This window comes from Bombus vosnesenskii, unplaced genomic scaffold (assembly GCF_011952255.1).
Source record: "Bombus vosnesenskii isolate JDL3184/JDL3185 unplaced genomic scaffold, Bvos_JDL3184-5_v1.1 scf7180000013309, whole genome shotgun sequence".
Lineage (NCBI taxonomy): Eukaryota > Metazoa > Arthropoda > Insecta > Hymenoptera > Apidae > Bombus > Bombus vosnesenskii.
The window spans coordinates 1,234,655-1,251,174 of record NW_022882958.1 but is presented as its reverse complement, the minus strand read 5'-3'; the positions used below and the strand labels follow the sequence as shown (position 1 = coordinate 1,251,174).

General features: G+C 36.5%; 3 protein-coding genes across 3 annotated transcripts; 2 read left to right on the top strand and 1 right to left on the bottom strand.

The window, feature by feature from the left end:
* The first annotated feature begins 1,643 nt into the window (after positions 1 to 1,643).
* LOC117234806 (H/ACA ribonucleoprotein complex subunit GAR1-like) lies at positions 1,644 to 3,075 on the top strand. Its single transcript, XM_033496353.1, has 2 exons — positions 1,644 to 1,768; positions 2,085 to 3,075. The coding sequence occupies exons 1-2, from the start codon at positions 1,745 to 1,747 to the stop codon at positions 2,814 to 2,816; spliced, it is 756 nt and encodes a 251-aa protein (XP_033352244.1). The 5' UTR covers positions 1,644 to 1,744; the 3' UTR covers positions 2,817 to 3,075.
* A 5,607-nt stretch (positions 3,076 to 8,682) lies between these two features.
* Positions 8,683 to 11,550, bottom strand: LOC117234795 (myb-like protein X). The gene is made up of 4 exons (XM_033496334.1): positions 11,379 to 11,550; positions 11,082 to 11,255; positions 10,843 to 10,975; positions 8,683 to 10,773 (listed from the first exon to the last, which is right to left on the bottom strand). The coding sequence occupies exons 1-4, from the start codon at positions 11,412 to 11,414 to the stop codon at positions 9,047 to 9,049; spliced, it is 2,070 nt and encodes a 689-aa protein (XP_033352225.1). The 5' UTR covers positions 11,415 to 11,550; the 3' UTR covers positions 8,683 to 9,046.
* Positions 11,551 to 11,790: 240 nt separating this feature from the next.
* Positions 11,791 to 14,753, top strand: LOC117234796 (protein phosphatase 1H). The gene is made up of 6 exons (XM_033496336.1): positions 11,791 to 12,437; positions 12,520 to 12,777; positions 12,847 to 13,064; positions 13,138 to 13,408; positions 13,479 to 13,738; positions 13,842 to 14,753. Exons 1-6 carry the CDS (start codon positions 12,252 to 12,254, stop codon positions 14,095 to 14,097), a joined length of 1,449 nt encoding a protein of 482 aa, XP_033352227.1. The 5' UTR covers positions 11,791 to 12,251; the 3' UTR covers positions 14,098 to 14,753.
* The last annotated feature ends 1,767 nt before the right edge of the window (positions 14,754 to 16,520 follow it).

The following is a 16,520-nucleotide window of genomic DNA, read 5'->3' as shown; positions in this document are numbered from 1 at the left end:
ACAGTGGCTTGCGCAATTACCAGGTTACCGGTGCGACGTTTCGTCTAATTAAAGTGCGTCGTTATGTCACTTGACGTACGTCTTAACATTTTCTCTTCGACATTCGAGACGATATCAAACCGATATGCCATGGCATAAATTTCCAAACTTCATATTCACGGATCGCTTTCGCGTCACGATGACGCACAGACGGCTATCGAACTTCTATCGATAAACTTCGTTCTCATATGGAAATCACTTTCTAGTTCGAGGAGATTGCAACCGCGGCAAATCACTATAAATTCATCGAAAACAATTTAATCCAGGTTGAAGGTGAGACAGAAACTATCGACAAACATCTTCCTCTCACTTTTCATTCAGCCCGATCGGACTAACCCAATCGAACCGACGTCGCGATGGCTCGGCCCGTCGAAACGCGTCATGCTAGCACGGCTACGAGTCAAATCAATATTTTCAGATTCAAATATGGAGATTCAAATTCAGATATATGGAAATTTATTCCCGCCGATAAGCCTGATAAACCATGGATACGCAGGGATATTCTAATGCTCTGGAATAGGCGAGATCGAGGTACAAAGTCATTCTGAAATTAACCGCGCCCGTGGGATCTCCGAGTGATAACCAAAAATCGTTGCAGGCGGTAACTCCGAAGCATACGCGAATGAACCGCAAATAACGTTCGATCGGGTGGGTAGTCGATATATCCGTTACGACGACGATTCCGTTAGTTTTACTTTCAAGAATATAGATCGTTTTATTATTACGATCCTTTGTCGTTTAAAACTTGATCTCCTACATCGTTTTCAAATAGTTCTTTCCTCGTATCGTACCAATAGTACCGTTACCTTGTATCGAAGAAATCATTAAAGTACGCTAACTGAATTTAATAGGAGCGCATAACCAAGAAGGAACGTTTTATTCCAAACCAAAAAGTTTCCGACGGAACGTAGATTAAACTTACGCGCACAAGTGTATAGAGAGTTTCGTAGTAAGAGAAGCTGCTTCGTTCTCGGAAGCAATGAGAAAAAGGTGCAAAGATACGGGAGGATGTAACTCGAATGCCTGCGAGAACTTCTAATAATTCGCTTCTCGCTTTAATTAAGCTCTTAATATTAATGAAGCTCTCGGGAATGTGAGTGCAGAGATGTAGGAACGTATTGTGAGAAGTAATCGGATTAAAAAGAGACACCGTCAGAGTCGAATCCGTATTAGTTGCACCGGTTCGTTCTGATGGTTCATCCTGTAATTGAAAACTCGCTGGCTCGGCAAACGTACGTAAGTAACGAGAAAGTTCGAAGCGATCGCTCTACAATCCGGACGAGCGTAATCTGAATCGAAACTCGATCGATATTTTTCTTTTTATCATCCTCCGAAGATTCGACGAATTTCGACTTGTTCTAGATAGAAATTGGAGGCGCGTCCTTGCACACAGGTGAAATTAAGAATCGAACGAGACGAAAATGTATCGAAGGATTTGCCGAATTGTTAAAGAAGCTTCGAAAGCTTAGGCAGCATTCAGGAAGAAATTGAACGGGACGCGAAGCGACTTGCTAAATGTTGGCTGACAAAAGCTAACGGAGGAAAGCGTCGTCCACGGCGTCGTTCTCTTCCTTTCCTTCTCTCAACTTCCTACTCCGCAACAATTTCATCGGCACGCTCGAGTTGCCTGCCGGACTGGCGGTTGCGTCCCCTATAAAAGCGAGGGTAGACCATCGAGGAACCAGTGTGCTCACTGTCGACCAACATGAACAGCACAGAGAAGCTGAAAGTGAGTAGCTCCAGTAAGGCAGCCACTTGAATTCCCGTCTCTCGAGCCACGCGAACGAAACTGACGTTACCGGTGAAAATTTGAGCGTGTTGTCGTTCTTCGTGCAATTGGTTAAATCAATCGAAGCATATTCGTCGAATCGGTGTACTTTTCTCCTAAGAAGATCAAATAATACTTACGTTGCACGATTGTTTTCTCGCTATTTGTCGCTCGTAATAGCGAAAAAAGAAATGTTATCGCCATCAAAATCCCCTCTAAAACCAATAGAAAATATCGTTCGAAACAATGTTAATAATCTACGATTTATTTCCCCCAGATCTTACTTTTCTGCGGCCTGGTACTGTCGGCCGTGGCCGAGGAAGCGAAAAAGACCGCGGAGTCTAGCGCCCAACCAAAAGAAGAGAAGACGAAACGCGGCTTGGAGCTTAGCTTGGGTGATCATGGCTTCGGAGGAGGTTATGGAGGTGGAGGCGGAGGCGGAGGCGGAGGAGGATTTGGCCTTGGAGGCGGTTTCGGAGGCGGCTTTGGTGGCAGCGAACATATATCCGCGGAACACGTCCCGGCAGTCACGGTCACAAAGACCGTCCACGTGCCAGAGCCTTACCCAGTAGAGGTCACAAAACATGTCCCCGTACCCGTCAGTGTACCAGTCAAAGTACCAATCGACAAGCCATACCCTGTCCACGTGCCTCAGCCCTACCCTGTTACAGTCGAAAAGCCCGTGCCTTACCCGGTCGAGAAGCCAATACCTTACCCTGTGAAGGTGCCCGTCAAGGTGCCAATAAAGGTGCCTCTGCCGGTCAAGGTACCTGTCAAGGTACCGGTCACTGTACCAAAACCAGTGCCCTACCCTGTTAAGGTGCCCTTGGTCGTGAAGGAGGCTGTACCTATTGTCGTGAAGGAACACGGAGGTGGATTCGGAGGTGGTTTCGGAGGTGGACTCGGTGGAGGATACGGAGGTGGACACGGAGGTGGATTCGGTGGTGGACTGTCTTTAGGAGGTGGACACGATCTTGGCGGAGGTTATGGAGGTTACGAGCATTTGTGAAGCAAAGGCTTGTACTCGCTAGAGTATCAAAGTCTTTGACCTTCTACGTACGTCTTGTCCATCGATTGCAACAAGACGCAATTGCTGATTTCGTGAATTCGGTCATCCGAGATCACGAGACGCTTGCTGGCCGAAACGTGAACACCAATCGACGAACAAGCGTGCCCTTCGTAGTAGACGTCAGTCGAATATACCAATATTGTATTCACCGTGATCCCGAACCTTAAATTTTATTGTATAATATGTTTTTTATAAATGAATAAAGCGATATTTTTTTATACATAACAAAGCGATTACGTAACCTTCGCAGGCATAAGATTGCTCGATAAGGAAAAAAGCTGCGTTAGCGGTTACGCGATCGGGAGGAATCGCGACAGAACTTTCACCGATTAATGTTACGTTATGAGGTACACTTGCTTTAACGTAAGCGAAATGTCAGCGAGAAAAAGCCTCGTACGAATTGTACGGTCGTTAACGCGAATAGAATCGCCACGCAAATTAATAGCGTAGAAAGGGAAAACGAAATGAACGTTCAACTGCGTAAAAACTTGTACCGCGGAGTTTGACGACGTTCACGCCCGCCGTTCTCTTCGAGCAATCTCGATGTTTCCACCATTCCAACCCCTGTCTTCTTTCTCTGTGTTTCATGCAAATCTTACACAACGATGCTACTTCTCGAGCTAATAAATTTTCTATAGAATTTTTCCGAATCGAAATGTCTTCGCCGAACTTAACGACATTTCCTTGATGAGCACGACATTATCCGAACGAATCATAATTCCTAGTAATTAGCAAACGAAGAACCCTTTCTCCTCTTAGCTTGATTTCATTTCCGCGTGCAACGTTCGTTTCCCCTTTACGCTCTCGCTAATCTGATAACAAATAGAAACCGAAAGTGACTCCGGTGTCCGTGTGATCGAATTTTAAAATCTGGGAAAAGCGTGTTCGACGGGCGTCGAGAGCGCAACGTTGGAGTATGTTACGTGTACACGCGGTACGAAATTACAGAAGCGTGTCGCGTACGTACGCGACTGTGGTTTGCTTGGCTCAGCGAATTCGCCAGAAACGAGGAGACGTGCTTACGACAATTTCAGCTCATTGACGAATGCCCTCTGCGAATATCCGTTCTATCGACCTTGTCCAACGATCAAGGGAAACTACGTCGTAGCAGCACAATCGTGTTTCGAACATTCGCCTATCGATTGCAAAATTATATTGGAGCATCCTGCTCGCTATTTCGAACCGCGTGCCGAAGAAATTATCGCTGATTTAGAGAAACAAGCAAGTTGCTGCTGCCACGAGTTGCATAATTGTACTTAATTGACGAGATGAATAATAGATTGTACACGGTTCGACTTGCTTCGCATCCAGCGAAATATCAGGAAATGATCGAATCGAATCGTAACAAAAACTAAACGGTATCTGATTCGTTTAATTAATTCGAACGCTTTCGATAGTGAAATTGAATTTTCGACGATACGGAACGTGAAGAGGGGGTGGCTACCGCTGGTAATGCACCTGTTTTAATAATAAGCAGTTTATAAACCACGGTGAAACGGGGTTTCGTTACCGTATAATATTTACCAGGTCTTTAAGATACAACAACCATTAGCCAGGTTTATCTCCTAGCGACCAGGCGAGTTTTAAAACGTGCTAACCGATGCTTTCGTATATAGCAAGACACGCAGACTGTTGGTTAGCAAATCCCGTTATTTAACGTGCCGCAAGCCAGGTAATCATATTTAATGGTCTAGGAAGTTCGCGTAAGAGAGAAAGAGAAAGAGAGATTTCTTCGATCAGCCGGAGAATGCATATGGATGGCGTTCGCGTGCAAAGAGGAACGATGCAGATACGATGTTGCCTCAACCATACACATTGGTACTTCTGGTATGTCGATTGCATACGGCAAGTTACGTTTCCGTCAATTGTGATGTAAACGTTTTTCTTTTTTTTTTTTCTTTTTTTGCTCGAACGCATTATTTTTTCCCGTGTATCATTTTCATCCGTTTCGCGTTTAAATCGAACAAAACGATTTTTGACGTGTAAGCAACGCAAAATATTATCACGAAGTGTAACGTATGATAGAAGGATACTCGTAATTAGCTTTAAGGAAACACCATTGACTGTGACTAATACTTTCCATATCTATATTATGCAATCTCTCAATCATTTCGTATCTTGCACGATCGTAAGATTATATGCAAATACTTGAAACCGCGCTAAATTTAAAGTACACTTAGATCGATCGATGAATCCTCGAATTTTCCATTGTTTCGTTCTCCGTGTTTGTTCAACGGAAGATAAATATAAATCCTTCAAAAGTTGCAGGCTTTCATTTACTGCGTTTCGAGTTTCGTACCGAGTCGCTCTCTAATAACTACGTAAGAAAATTCCCAATTATTTATTCGCATGGCACAGGAAAGCAACTTCTGTGCTTCCTCGTTCCCCAGAAATTGGCGCGAAATCGTTGAACACCAGGTGTTTCCGAGAAATCAGAACGTGCTGCAGCTCGACGTAGACGCGTCTACCCATGTTACGCAACACGCTTTAGAACGATGTGTCTTATTTTTCTTTCGTCTTTTCTTTTTCGTTGTACAACGTACAAAATCGTGACTTGGCGTTTGCATCAATCTCTATTGTGCCTCTTCTATGGAGATACTTGGAAGAGACGAATAAGGAGGTACCTTCACATTCGCACTACTTTTTATTCTGATATACGTGGAAATCCGCGCGTTGCGTCAGAAGCTTCCCACTATACATACGCACCGATTGCGACGTTATGTTATCGTGCAATCTCCGCACGTTATTATTTCCGCTATTTGCCCGATTTTACACGCTAGCCTCGCGTGCTTCGTTTTACACCGTGATCCGATTCATACGATATAAAGTTTCGTTAATGATCTACACTGGGAGAACAATTTTTTGTACGCATATCACAAAAAATTAACGATAAAAACTGTTGCGTTTATAAAGAATACATTAACCTAACCGCTTTTAGTTTTGTATACTAACTTCTTTCCCTGCGTAACTTTAATAGTAACCGTCAAAGGTATCTTTTATTTCTTTAGATTTTCTATTTAGCATTCATTTAAATTCGTTAAAGAAATCTTTGTGAACTAAGTAACAGGAATACCGTACGAATAGATTCGAAAGTGACGTTTGAATGCAAACGTATCAACGTTAAAATAATAAAGCTATACTTTCTTGTTTTAATTAGAAAGACGCGGGGGCTATTATTATTGTTTTTATTGCAAAACGTTCATATGGTTGCCTGATATAATAATGTAGCAAGAATGCGAACTAGTTCGCTACGCGTATGATGAAACATTTGAACCTTTGATTTCGTACTGACTTAGTTTCCTTCTTTTTCTTTTTTTTTTTTTTTTCCTTTACAAATGACGAAACATCTCTTATTTGCTGTACAGCGCATACATTTCTGATATTCCCCTTCACTTTCTACGTAAACGTATAAACTTGCTATACGTGTCAACAAAATCGAGCAAATGGAATATCTTCATGGAAAATGGAAATTTATAATACATCCGTAATGTAGGAAGTAGGAATGCTCTCGAGAAAAGTTTCGTTTCAAGCTCGCAAAACAACCGGAACAGGAATCTTCAGATTTTTTAGCACGACGCAAATATGTGAATAGAAACTGTCACGTGCCTATCTATCTAATGGCGTATTCCATACTTTCGTTGTCTGCCCCTTTCTTATAGATTTGCAAAATCTCTAGCATTCCATACCAGTATACAACGCGTTGCGACGTGAAGGGAATATGCAATCCTTCATTCTATACGATCAGTCACGTTCAACGATAGACTCTACCTTGTTTGCACTAGAAATGATCGTCAACATTACGTTAATATTGGTTCTGTCAACACGCACGCATCTCGAGTTTGCGTTTTACTTGCTCGCACCCTCTTGCCCTTGTTGCATGGTGAAAAAAATAGAACATAAATTGATGAAAAAATGAAACGATACTGAGATGAAACGAAGTGGAAGATTCGTAAGATCGTAATATCGTGAAATTGACAGCCTTAAAGAAGATATTTAACTAGTTACGTTAACGAAGAACTTTTCCTGCAATTTACAGCACAATTCTAATGAGAAACAGAGTTGTAACTAAAATAAGACCGTAACTTCATCGTAATTACTAGACCGTAATTTCACAGGGGTGCGACAAATTACTTCCACCACCTAAGCCATGTTCCTCCCTGATAAAACTTTATCGAATTCCTGAAGGAAAAGAGGAGCCACGTGGAAAATAACATCCGTTTAATCAACATTATTGAAAATGAGGAAACTGGGACTACGTTTGTTACGAATATTCGACAGATTTTCTTCTATCTTTCGCTATTCGCATGCAGTGTTTGAATTTTCTATTTAAACGTCAAATTGACGGTACTCTATCGCATTTCATTTTTCCATCGTTATTAATGCCAAAGTAGTCAAAGGGTACAAACAGAAACAGATAAACGACATTTCTCTCTGTAGAGAGAAATACATATGTATAATTATATAGCCTTGCTATTTCCATACTTCATATGCATATTCGATCAGAGAAATCACCGTAAAGAGCTGTAGCAACGGTGACATCTGAATTTATCACCATATTAACCGGCACATCGTGTTGTGGAATTCTAAATGTAACTTTCATCGGAAGTGGACTAGATAGGAATGCCTTATGTTGCGCAACGTGTCACAGGATTATATGTACTCATTTAAATTCCACTCGAATCTTTGTCAACAATCTGTCTCGCATGATGCAGAGTGTCTACTATCGGCTTTTCTGTTACCGTACAAAGTTACCGGTCTCCCTCCCTTTTGTACCTTTTATTTGCATCGTCGCGGAGAAACTTTCCAAGTTCCACGGCACCGGAACCATCCATCGCGATCGAAAGTTCCTTGTACCAAGACCGTCGTCGTTCTGAAAAATCTTTCCGGTGTGTGTGCATGGTGTCGTAATGCCTGCGCTACAGCATTCGTACACGCGGCCACAAAGTCAATGAGATTACGCAGACCAACCCATGCATTTCCTAGGTCGTACGAGATCGCTTGTGCGTTACAAGTGCACAAGCGTCGATCGAACGTTCGATCTTTGCTTCCGCACTGTTCCCATCTCTTTGAATCGTAATAGATATTATACAAGTGTAAATGCTATGCATGTTATTCTCTCTTTTTTATTTCTTTTCTTTCCATTTCCCTCTTCGTTTTTCTTTCTTTTTAAGAAAAAGTCGTTCTGCGTTCGGTGTATGATTTCGCGAAATTTAAGAACGATTAAGCAATATATTGTACAGGTTTTATCGAGTGCACGAATTAGCGAAATTGTGAAGAATCGAAAACTCTTCCGCGTGTTAGCGAACGATAAAAATCGGAAACGAAAGTAGAGAAGTCAGTGATTTAGAATGTAGAATGCTCGTAAAGTAAAATACATAAAACAGGTACGTAAGTACGTATTTGAGTAATATATCATCTCTAAGTAATATATGATTGTCGTACAAAAAACAGATCAAATATAAATGATACGTCAATGGTTTTATTCTCTGTTGTAATTTATGAAGCTAAATCATACACGATATACTTGAAGTATTAAATCTAAATAGTGAAAATAATATACATGGGAAATATAGGATAGTACCATATCTACAATTTTATTTTAAGATCATTATTTACAAAGCAACATAGTGGATTAAAGCTATTTGATATAACATACAGTACTCATGTGTAAAAATTGCTTTTAACATTGTCGCTATCAATAATTTACTACATATCTTAGTTTCCAACTTAGTTCCTGATAACTTAGTTTCCAACAGGACTGTAAAGAATATAATTTTTCATTGGTATTGGTATAATGAAATTCCATTTACAGGCACTTATTAGATAAAGACTTTTAAAATCGTATAAATACTTTCATAGAAACTGATGTTCATATACTTCCATATTTCTATCTAATCTAATATCGATCTATTCAATAGTTCTATGTAATTTTAATAGCAGGTGAGAATCGGTAACCAATTTTCTTCAAGCCTATAATTACATATTTTTCGTTTCTTTACATTCTATAATTACAGAGAAAAATACGACTTATTTCAGCTCTATGGTATAGGAATGTTGTACAAAAAGTATTTTATGTCCAACTGTTGGAAGACAGTGCTCGTGAAATATATTTACAATTACCTAATTATAAATATAATTATTATAATTATGTATATTACTTAAAAATTATATTAACCAGGATTCATAACGTTAATCATGTTAACTATAGTCTCATTTTTTGTAGCAGGTATATCATTATCATTTGTGTTATTATTTAAATTAGGTTCTTTGTCAATTACTTGATTTTTAGAATATACAGAATTAGATACAGTAGACACGTGATCGTTTTCAATTAATCTATTTACACCTACATGTGTATTCATAGATACTATGCTATCTTTTAATATGTTAGAACTATTGTTGCTATTAACAATATTAAGGCTTGTAGCGGCAGTGTGTTTTAAAGCCAAATATTCATCGACGGAACCCATCGGATGTTTTTCGATAACTTTATTATTAATTGCCTGTACTACAGGCAGTGACGAAGGACAATTTTTATTCGGAGACGTACTAAGCTTAGAAAGTCTTTGACGTTCCCTTAATCGTTTACGAATTTCCGACTGGATCTTCGACTCTTTTATTACATTTTGTACATCGTCCGTTTGATAATAACGACTTGCCCAAGTTTCAGTTCCATTCGATTTCTGTGAGGAATTTGCTTCCATTTGCGATTTGCATTCCTTCTTTTCAACAACTTTACTATTTTTATCGTTCTCGCTATTTTCTATATCATCCATATCATCGCAATAGTTATCTAAATCAATTATTTCATCTAAGTCAATGGATTTTTCTTCATCTAAACCTACTTTGCTTAAAATACTTGTTTCGGTAGAATCGTGTTTATCTGAAGGATTATTATGCGTTATTTTTGATTTAATATTATTTTCGTGTACTTTATCATCTAAGTTCACATCTTGTGACGAACAATCGTCACCTTCTGTGGCTTTCATATTTTGACTAGCATTACTTGATTTTATATCATCTGTATCAATTTTGGAAGTTATATTTTTTGATTGCTCTTTTATATGCGACTTTTTCTTTGTTTTTCGTCTCTTACTACTAGATTTTGATTGACTATCCTTACGAAGTATATTATTGCTATAATTACATTTAAAAGTTTCAGTTTTATGTGTATTATCTATTTCTTTATCTGTTTCTGTTGAACTCTTAGTTACTTTATTTTCTTTCGAGTTTTCTATGCTATTAATATTACAAATATTATTTAAATCTCCATTCTCAGTGTGATTAATATTGTCTTTGGTCTCTATAACTCGTTCGTTTTGTAATTTTTTATTTACACGCACACCACTATGAGGTTCTGCTTCACTATCACTAGACAATAATTCAATAGTCGGAGTTGGTTGGACAACTAATACAACGTCTTCATCTTCAGCAATTGTATTCTGCTGAGCACTAATAATTCTCTCCAATTGCCTTCTACAATTTTCTTTTTCTTTTATCTCATCTTGCTCGGTCTTAGCTTCGGCATTTTCATTTGACGTATCGTTAGTTGCCACAGATTTAGAAGTATCTGGTATTACATCTTCCTCTTTCCTTATTAAAGCTCTTATTGCCCTTGCACGCATTTCTAACTCTAACAAATCCAATAAGCTATCGCCATCCTTTTCTTTACTTTTATCTATAACATTCTCCTTCTTTACTTGTATATCTTTATGAGTGCAATCAGGAATTTTCTTACAAGTAGACTTACTATCACTTTTTTTACTAAGTTGAGATTTTCCTTTTTGTTTGATTTTCTCTTTCTTTATTTTAGGTAATTTCGAACCATCTTCCTTTTTACATATTTCATCATCGGTAAACCATTCCTCTGTATCTGAGATAATTTCCAACGAGGGTCCTATAATTATTTGTATACCATATATAAATTACCACTAGTAAATCCTAAAATGCATAACAGTAAACATACCTGAATCGTCTGATTCATTTGTATCTGATGATTCTAACATAGGTTTCCCATTTAAGATACACAATATACGGCTTTTTGACATGCCACTTAATTCATTAGCACACCATTTTTCTAACTGTCCAAAATCCATTTTCTAAAAGGAATAATTCTGTGAACTACATTGTATAAAAATACTTGATTCTAATAAATAGAAGAGAAACGACAGTCTACTTAACGCGTGATGTCAAGAATTGGCATACCTTTAATGTTTGAGGTAACATCATTTGTATTTTTTCAGCTTTAACTGATTTAAAAAGTTGACGTGCTAATTCCCTGCGATCTGACAAATATTCCTTAATTGGTTTTAAATCTCTAGCATCTACTTCTTCGTCAGATGATAGCGAAGAAGAACTGCCAGATGAACTACTAGCTTCCTAAAATTTGATATTATGTTTCTATTAATTAAACTGTATGAATATTTATTCAGAAGAAATATTCACAAGAGGTATACAAATGTTGGTAAACCACACTGAAATAATACGAAAGAAAGTGATTACCTCACTACTGTATACACTCTTCTTCCCTTTTGACATATTTGATTTACGAAATATTCAATATGTATTAAATTCCTACAAACAATTCGTGTAAATAACACTCAAATTTTACGACTTCTTATGATATCGTACAAACGTTGTCTGCTTTCTGCATATATGTATTTTTAAACCCTAAATACAAACGTGAACTAAAAAAAACATAGACGTATCATCTTATAGAGCTTTGTGACTCATGTTCTGAAATACCGATCATGCAAAAAGTCAAATTTCTACCAAGCGAACCTTGTCTCATTCTGTCTTAATCCATACCACGTCGGTAACATCATCTGGTAACGCTAAAATCTCAAATAAGGATCTCACAATCCATAAGAACGTGGAATATGAAAATATATCCGATGTAAAATCTATGTTGCGAGTTGTTTACGGTAAAACAGCTACCTGCTACTGCTACTCGTGTCAGGGAATAACCTATCTTATTGTTGACAATCATTTGTCAACAAGATGATACCAATTAAAGGAAACACAGACTTATGAATAGTTCGAAACATAGCCATATAGAAATATTTTATTTTTAAAGATAGTATTATTGGTATAAGAATATTATTTCTTGTGCGGAATTAGTTTTGTGATTAATAATTGACAGATGACAGATAACCAAGTTAGCAATTAAAATTTGTACTTCCTGTTTTCTAATGTTGTACATAGACGCGAATTCGTGTCTTTTGATAAAAAGTGAAACAGACTCAGTTGTTATCACTAGAAGTGATATCTCCCTTTCAAGATATGTTTCATGATAAAGTCTATTAAATTCATTGTATATGTGCTATATTTCTGATTTCTGTATTCACAAATAATAATAAAAAATAATAATCAAAAATGCTGAACAGAGTTAAATCAGTATTGATGAATGTTGTGGGTGGAAGTGAACTCGGTCTGCAATATCCTACTGACTCAGATAACGAAGCAGTAACAGATTATCTTAATTTAAACATTGTTGCAGAAATAGAAAATAAACCATATAGTAGACCCAGTTTTCTAGGATTAACAACAGAAGAAACTCAAGTAAGTATTTGGGAGTATCATTATTGTCAGAATATGTAATAATAAGTAATAAAAACACCTTTAATATTTATATAATCAATAGGTAAGTGCTGATCATAGGGTAAGACCAATTATAGTTCCAAGGGATTTGAGTCGGTTACCATGGTGTGCTGGCTATGCAGAATGCATAAATGCCGGAAAAAGCACATGGAATGAAGATCAAACTTCTGCAACCAGAGGAGACCTCAAATTATCAGATGTTAATGTTACGTTACCTTATGTCATATTCTCTATGTTTGATGGGCATGCTGGCTATCAAGTGGCTTTAACGGCAAGACTACACTTACATAGGATAATCCTTGTAAGAACAGATAAAAATTTTGCTGATATATTTCAACGTCAAATTTTTAAACCTAAATTGCTTTTCCAGGGAAGATTAATGGCAATACCTGGCAATATGCTGCTAAACGAAGATGAAGATGAACTGATCAAAGGAAGAGATTTAGTAATTGGTGCTATTGAATTAGCATATAGACAAATGGATCAAATGGTAGAAGCACAAGCTCAAGGAGGAGGTGGAGGTTGCACAGCAATTACCATTCTATTTCTCAATGGTAGATTATATGCTGCAGGTGCTGGTGATTCAAGGTAATAATGCCAACAGTTAAATTTCTAATATGGATGATAAAAATTAGAATATTACCAAATGTACACTTGACAGAGCTGTATTAGTTTTGGGAGACAGTCAGCGTGCATTAACAAGAGATCATACCCCTGATTCAGAATCAAATCGTGTCAGAGCATTAGGTTTTCTAAGAAGTACCGAATTATTGAAAGGTCATTTCACACCACTAGAGTTTAGAAAACGACCTTTGCAAAAAGAATTAGGATCTATGGTTTTGTATAGAGAACCTTATATGACTGGTTGGGCGTATAAAGTCTTAACGCTCTCTGATTTGAAGCTACCTCTTATATCTGGACATGGCAAAAGGGTAAATATTCTCAATATCAGAAAATATCGTGAATTAGTTAAAAAGGATTTAATATATTTTTACTATATAGAGTCGTGTAATGGGTACTATAGGAGTAACGCGTGGTTTTGGAGATCATGGCTTAAAAGCAGCAAGTACAGGAGTTAATATAAAGCCATTCCTATCATCACAACCCGAAGTGCAGTCTATAAATTTAGATAGCTGTAATCTCACAGAACGTGATTGCATTATTGTAGCTACAGATGGACTTTGGGATGTTGTATCAGATAAAACGGCAGCAAATATACTTAGAAAGACACTTACTCCAGATAATCCATCATTGGAATACAGGTATTCTTTCTTCTCTTTCTTTGTTCTTAGAAATTAGAGAATTCGTATGAATTAAAGTTCGTAGTAATTAAAAATAAAGGTTATAAAATTATCCGTTTTACAGACTCACAATGGGTGCTCAAGAATTGGTACAAGCGGCACGTGGTAGATTAGTGGGACGAGCTTGGGTTGGTAAATCAGAAAATCTTGAAGAAACCGATGAGAAGTTTTCACCTATGGCATCGGTTGATGATATCAGTGTCTTAGTGGTACCGTTATATCCTTACTTGTGCGAACACAAACAATGGTTGAAAACAACGCAACAAGAAAGAAGATATTCTATGGATTCATTACACATATCAGTTAATAATTCTGTATAATAGATGATCAAAACTGTAGATATTGATTACATTATGTTTAAGTAGGAATGTTACAGTTGAGATCAAGTGTATATTCACAAATTAACACCATGATTAATCACCAAAATACTGTTGCTTTTACATTGCTTTTAACAAATAATATTTATATAAACCGAATTTTTAAGCTATCTAGCAGTTATTTTAAGAGTGATAATTTATTATATACTGCCACTTTATAAAAGTGTAATTAAGAAATGCCATGATTATTTAACAAAACATTCCAATTGTAGAGTGTTGAATATAATGTAATTTAAATTTTAAATAGAACGCAGCACCTAAAGTAGAGATAAAGTCCGTATAATTTTTAAATTGTACACATTTATCATGAGAATTGTAAGGAAAGTGTCGTAAACAAAATTTGTATGAAGATAATATTACTATAAACATACTTTGTTCTGAGTGATTTTACCTGTCTGTCTTATATTTATTTTCACTTTAAAATGATCAAACTAAGATAAATACAAATTGTAGTTAAGTAGTTGATTCGTGTAAGATATTAAAGGAAGTAAGAAAAAGATTTAAATATATTTTATCTTACCTTCGTATAATCTATTTTGATTTTGATGTAATCAGTGTAATTAAAACATTAAATAAACGTTGTACTGCATTTATTTAAATGAGTTTAAAATTATTCTAAACTCTTAATTCTCTTTAACTTAATAAACATACTTTATTTCTACTTTAAACTATACATATTTGAAATGTATGTAATTGATATATTCAATAATACGATTTATTATTCAATAAAACGAAGAAAATTGCAAATAAAATTTATCTATGACTTACATTGCGATTTCCATTCCAGGGTAAATGATCCATCGATGCTCATTTCAACGTTCTACATTTATTTCACTTCACATTTAGAGTATTATACATTTCAATTTTTGTACATTACGCTGTCTGTAAGACCATTCGATCGCGTAAGTTAAACAACTTTTTAATATAAATTTATATCATTAAAATCTCAACATCTTTCCACACCGACGCGACACGTTTAAGTTGAGTCACGTGACGTGAACTTTTCAAATTTTTCAACGAATATTATAGTGCGCATGCGTTGCGTCAAATTTAAATTTGAAATATAACGTAGTATATTCTTTACATTCGTCTATATAAATAGTTTGACAGTTTATATACTTCACAATATATCATTTATGAAATATTTTTATATTTAAAGATATATATATATGTAGATTACATGTAAAGAAGAACACAAAAATGAAGTAGAATAAAAATATACATCAAAATACGTACTTCAAAAAACATTCCACAATTATGAATACTTCACTTTAATACATTCGAAAAGTTTAACAAATAATTTTTGAATTTTCAAATATTTAAAACTACAATTTATAATTTAAAACATTCGAAAATATGTTTCAAATTTAAAAGTTCGAATTTTTCGAAATTTCCGTAAGTGCTCATACATGCTTCGTACTTTAATATATACATATAGTATAGGCCAGTTCCGAATGCAGAACGATTATGTTCTTAGTTCTGAAGTAAACATTAAATTTCTTCCACAGAGTTGCAATAACAGTTAAAAATATGGACTTCAGTATACGAGGAAAAGCACGCACGTAAACCCTTTAGGCATTTAAAGGGGCAAGTGCATTTCCGCGTCGTTGGGATGGCACGATGTTCCAAACTGTCAACTTTCATAAATTTAATTATGACGCATAATCAAAATAGAAAGCAGCATTCTGGTTTCGTCGACCAAAATTATGAGTTTGTTAAGGCTACTACGAACGCTATCTCCAAAGAACTTCTTCTATAATTTATGTGAAAGATTATTAATCCTATTTTCTGGTATTCCAGCCACGATTTCAAACATTATTAAGTACCTTTTTATCGAATCTAATCGCGTAAATTGCTTCTTCGAAACGCGGCTGATGCCACGAAAAGATAACGTCCGGAAAATTTTTACGAAACGACCGGCAATAAAGGTGCAGATGAATTTTAATGTATCATCAATGTCGTTCCAGAGTAAGAGCGACAGCATAAAAGGGCAGAAAGATAAAAAGCGTCGCGAATCACCGTAAAAGAGTGGTCTCCACCATGCAGAAATACGCGGCGCAGTTTCGGGAAACTAAAGCTACTCTGACAGTTCCTCGTTGACCCCTCTAGCTCTGTTTCTGTTTTAAAAAATCATCGCAGCTTGATTTGACAGTTTTCCAAACTCTTCTTTGCCATAAGCTATTAAAATCTGCATTCCTTCGTTCCTTTGGAAATACCATTTCGACGCGGTGTGGCCAATGGTCTATATAACTGAGAACTGTGTTATATTTCACACAGAGAGTGTACGTTAAATACATTCTAAGTATTTTAAAATATATTGAAAACAAGAAAAATGAAAAAGCCTCGGGTTAACTAGGGATATATTT

Coding starts and splice junctions, on each gene's coding strand:
- LOC117234806 (XM_033496353.1), top strand. CDS start 1,745: ATGAACAGCACAGAGAAGCTGAAA. Junction 1,769..2,084: donor ACAGCACAGAGAAGCTGAAA/GTGAGTAGCTCC, acceptor TATTTCCCCCAG/ATCTTACTTTTCTGCGGCCT.
- LOC117234795 (XM_033496334.1), bottom strand. CDS start 11,414: ATGTCAAAAGGGAAGAAGAGTGTATACAGTAGTGAG. Junction 11,256..11,378: donor AGAGTGTATACAGTAGTGAG/GTAATCACTTTC, acceptor ATCAAATTTTAG/GAAGCTAGTAGTTCATCTGG. Junction 10,976..11,081: donor TGTTACCTCAAACATTAAAG/GTATGCCAATTC, acceptor TATTCCTTTTAG/AAAATGGATTTTGGACAGTT.
- LOC117234796 (XM_033496336.1), top strand. CDS start 12,252: ATGCTGAACAGAGTTAAATCAGTATTGATGAATGTTGTGGGTGGAAGT. Junction 12,438..12,519: donor TAACAACAGAAGAAACTCAA/GTAAGTATTTGG, acceptor TATAATCAATAG/GTAAGTGCTGATCATAGGGT. Junction 13,739..13,841: donor AATCCATCATTGGAATACAG/GTATTCTTTCTT, acceptor TCCGTTTTACAG/ACTCACAATGGGTGCTCAAG.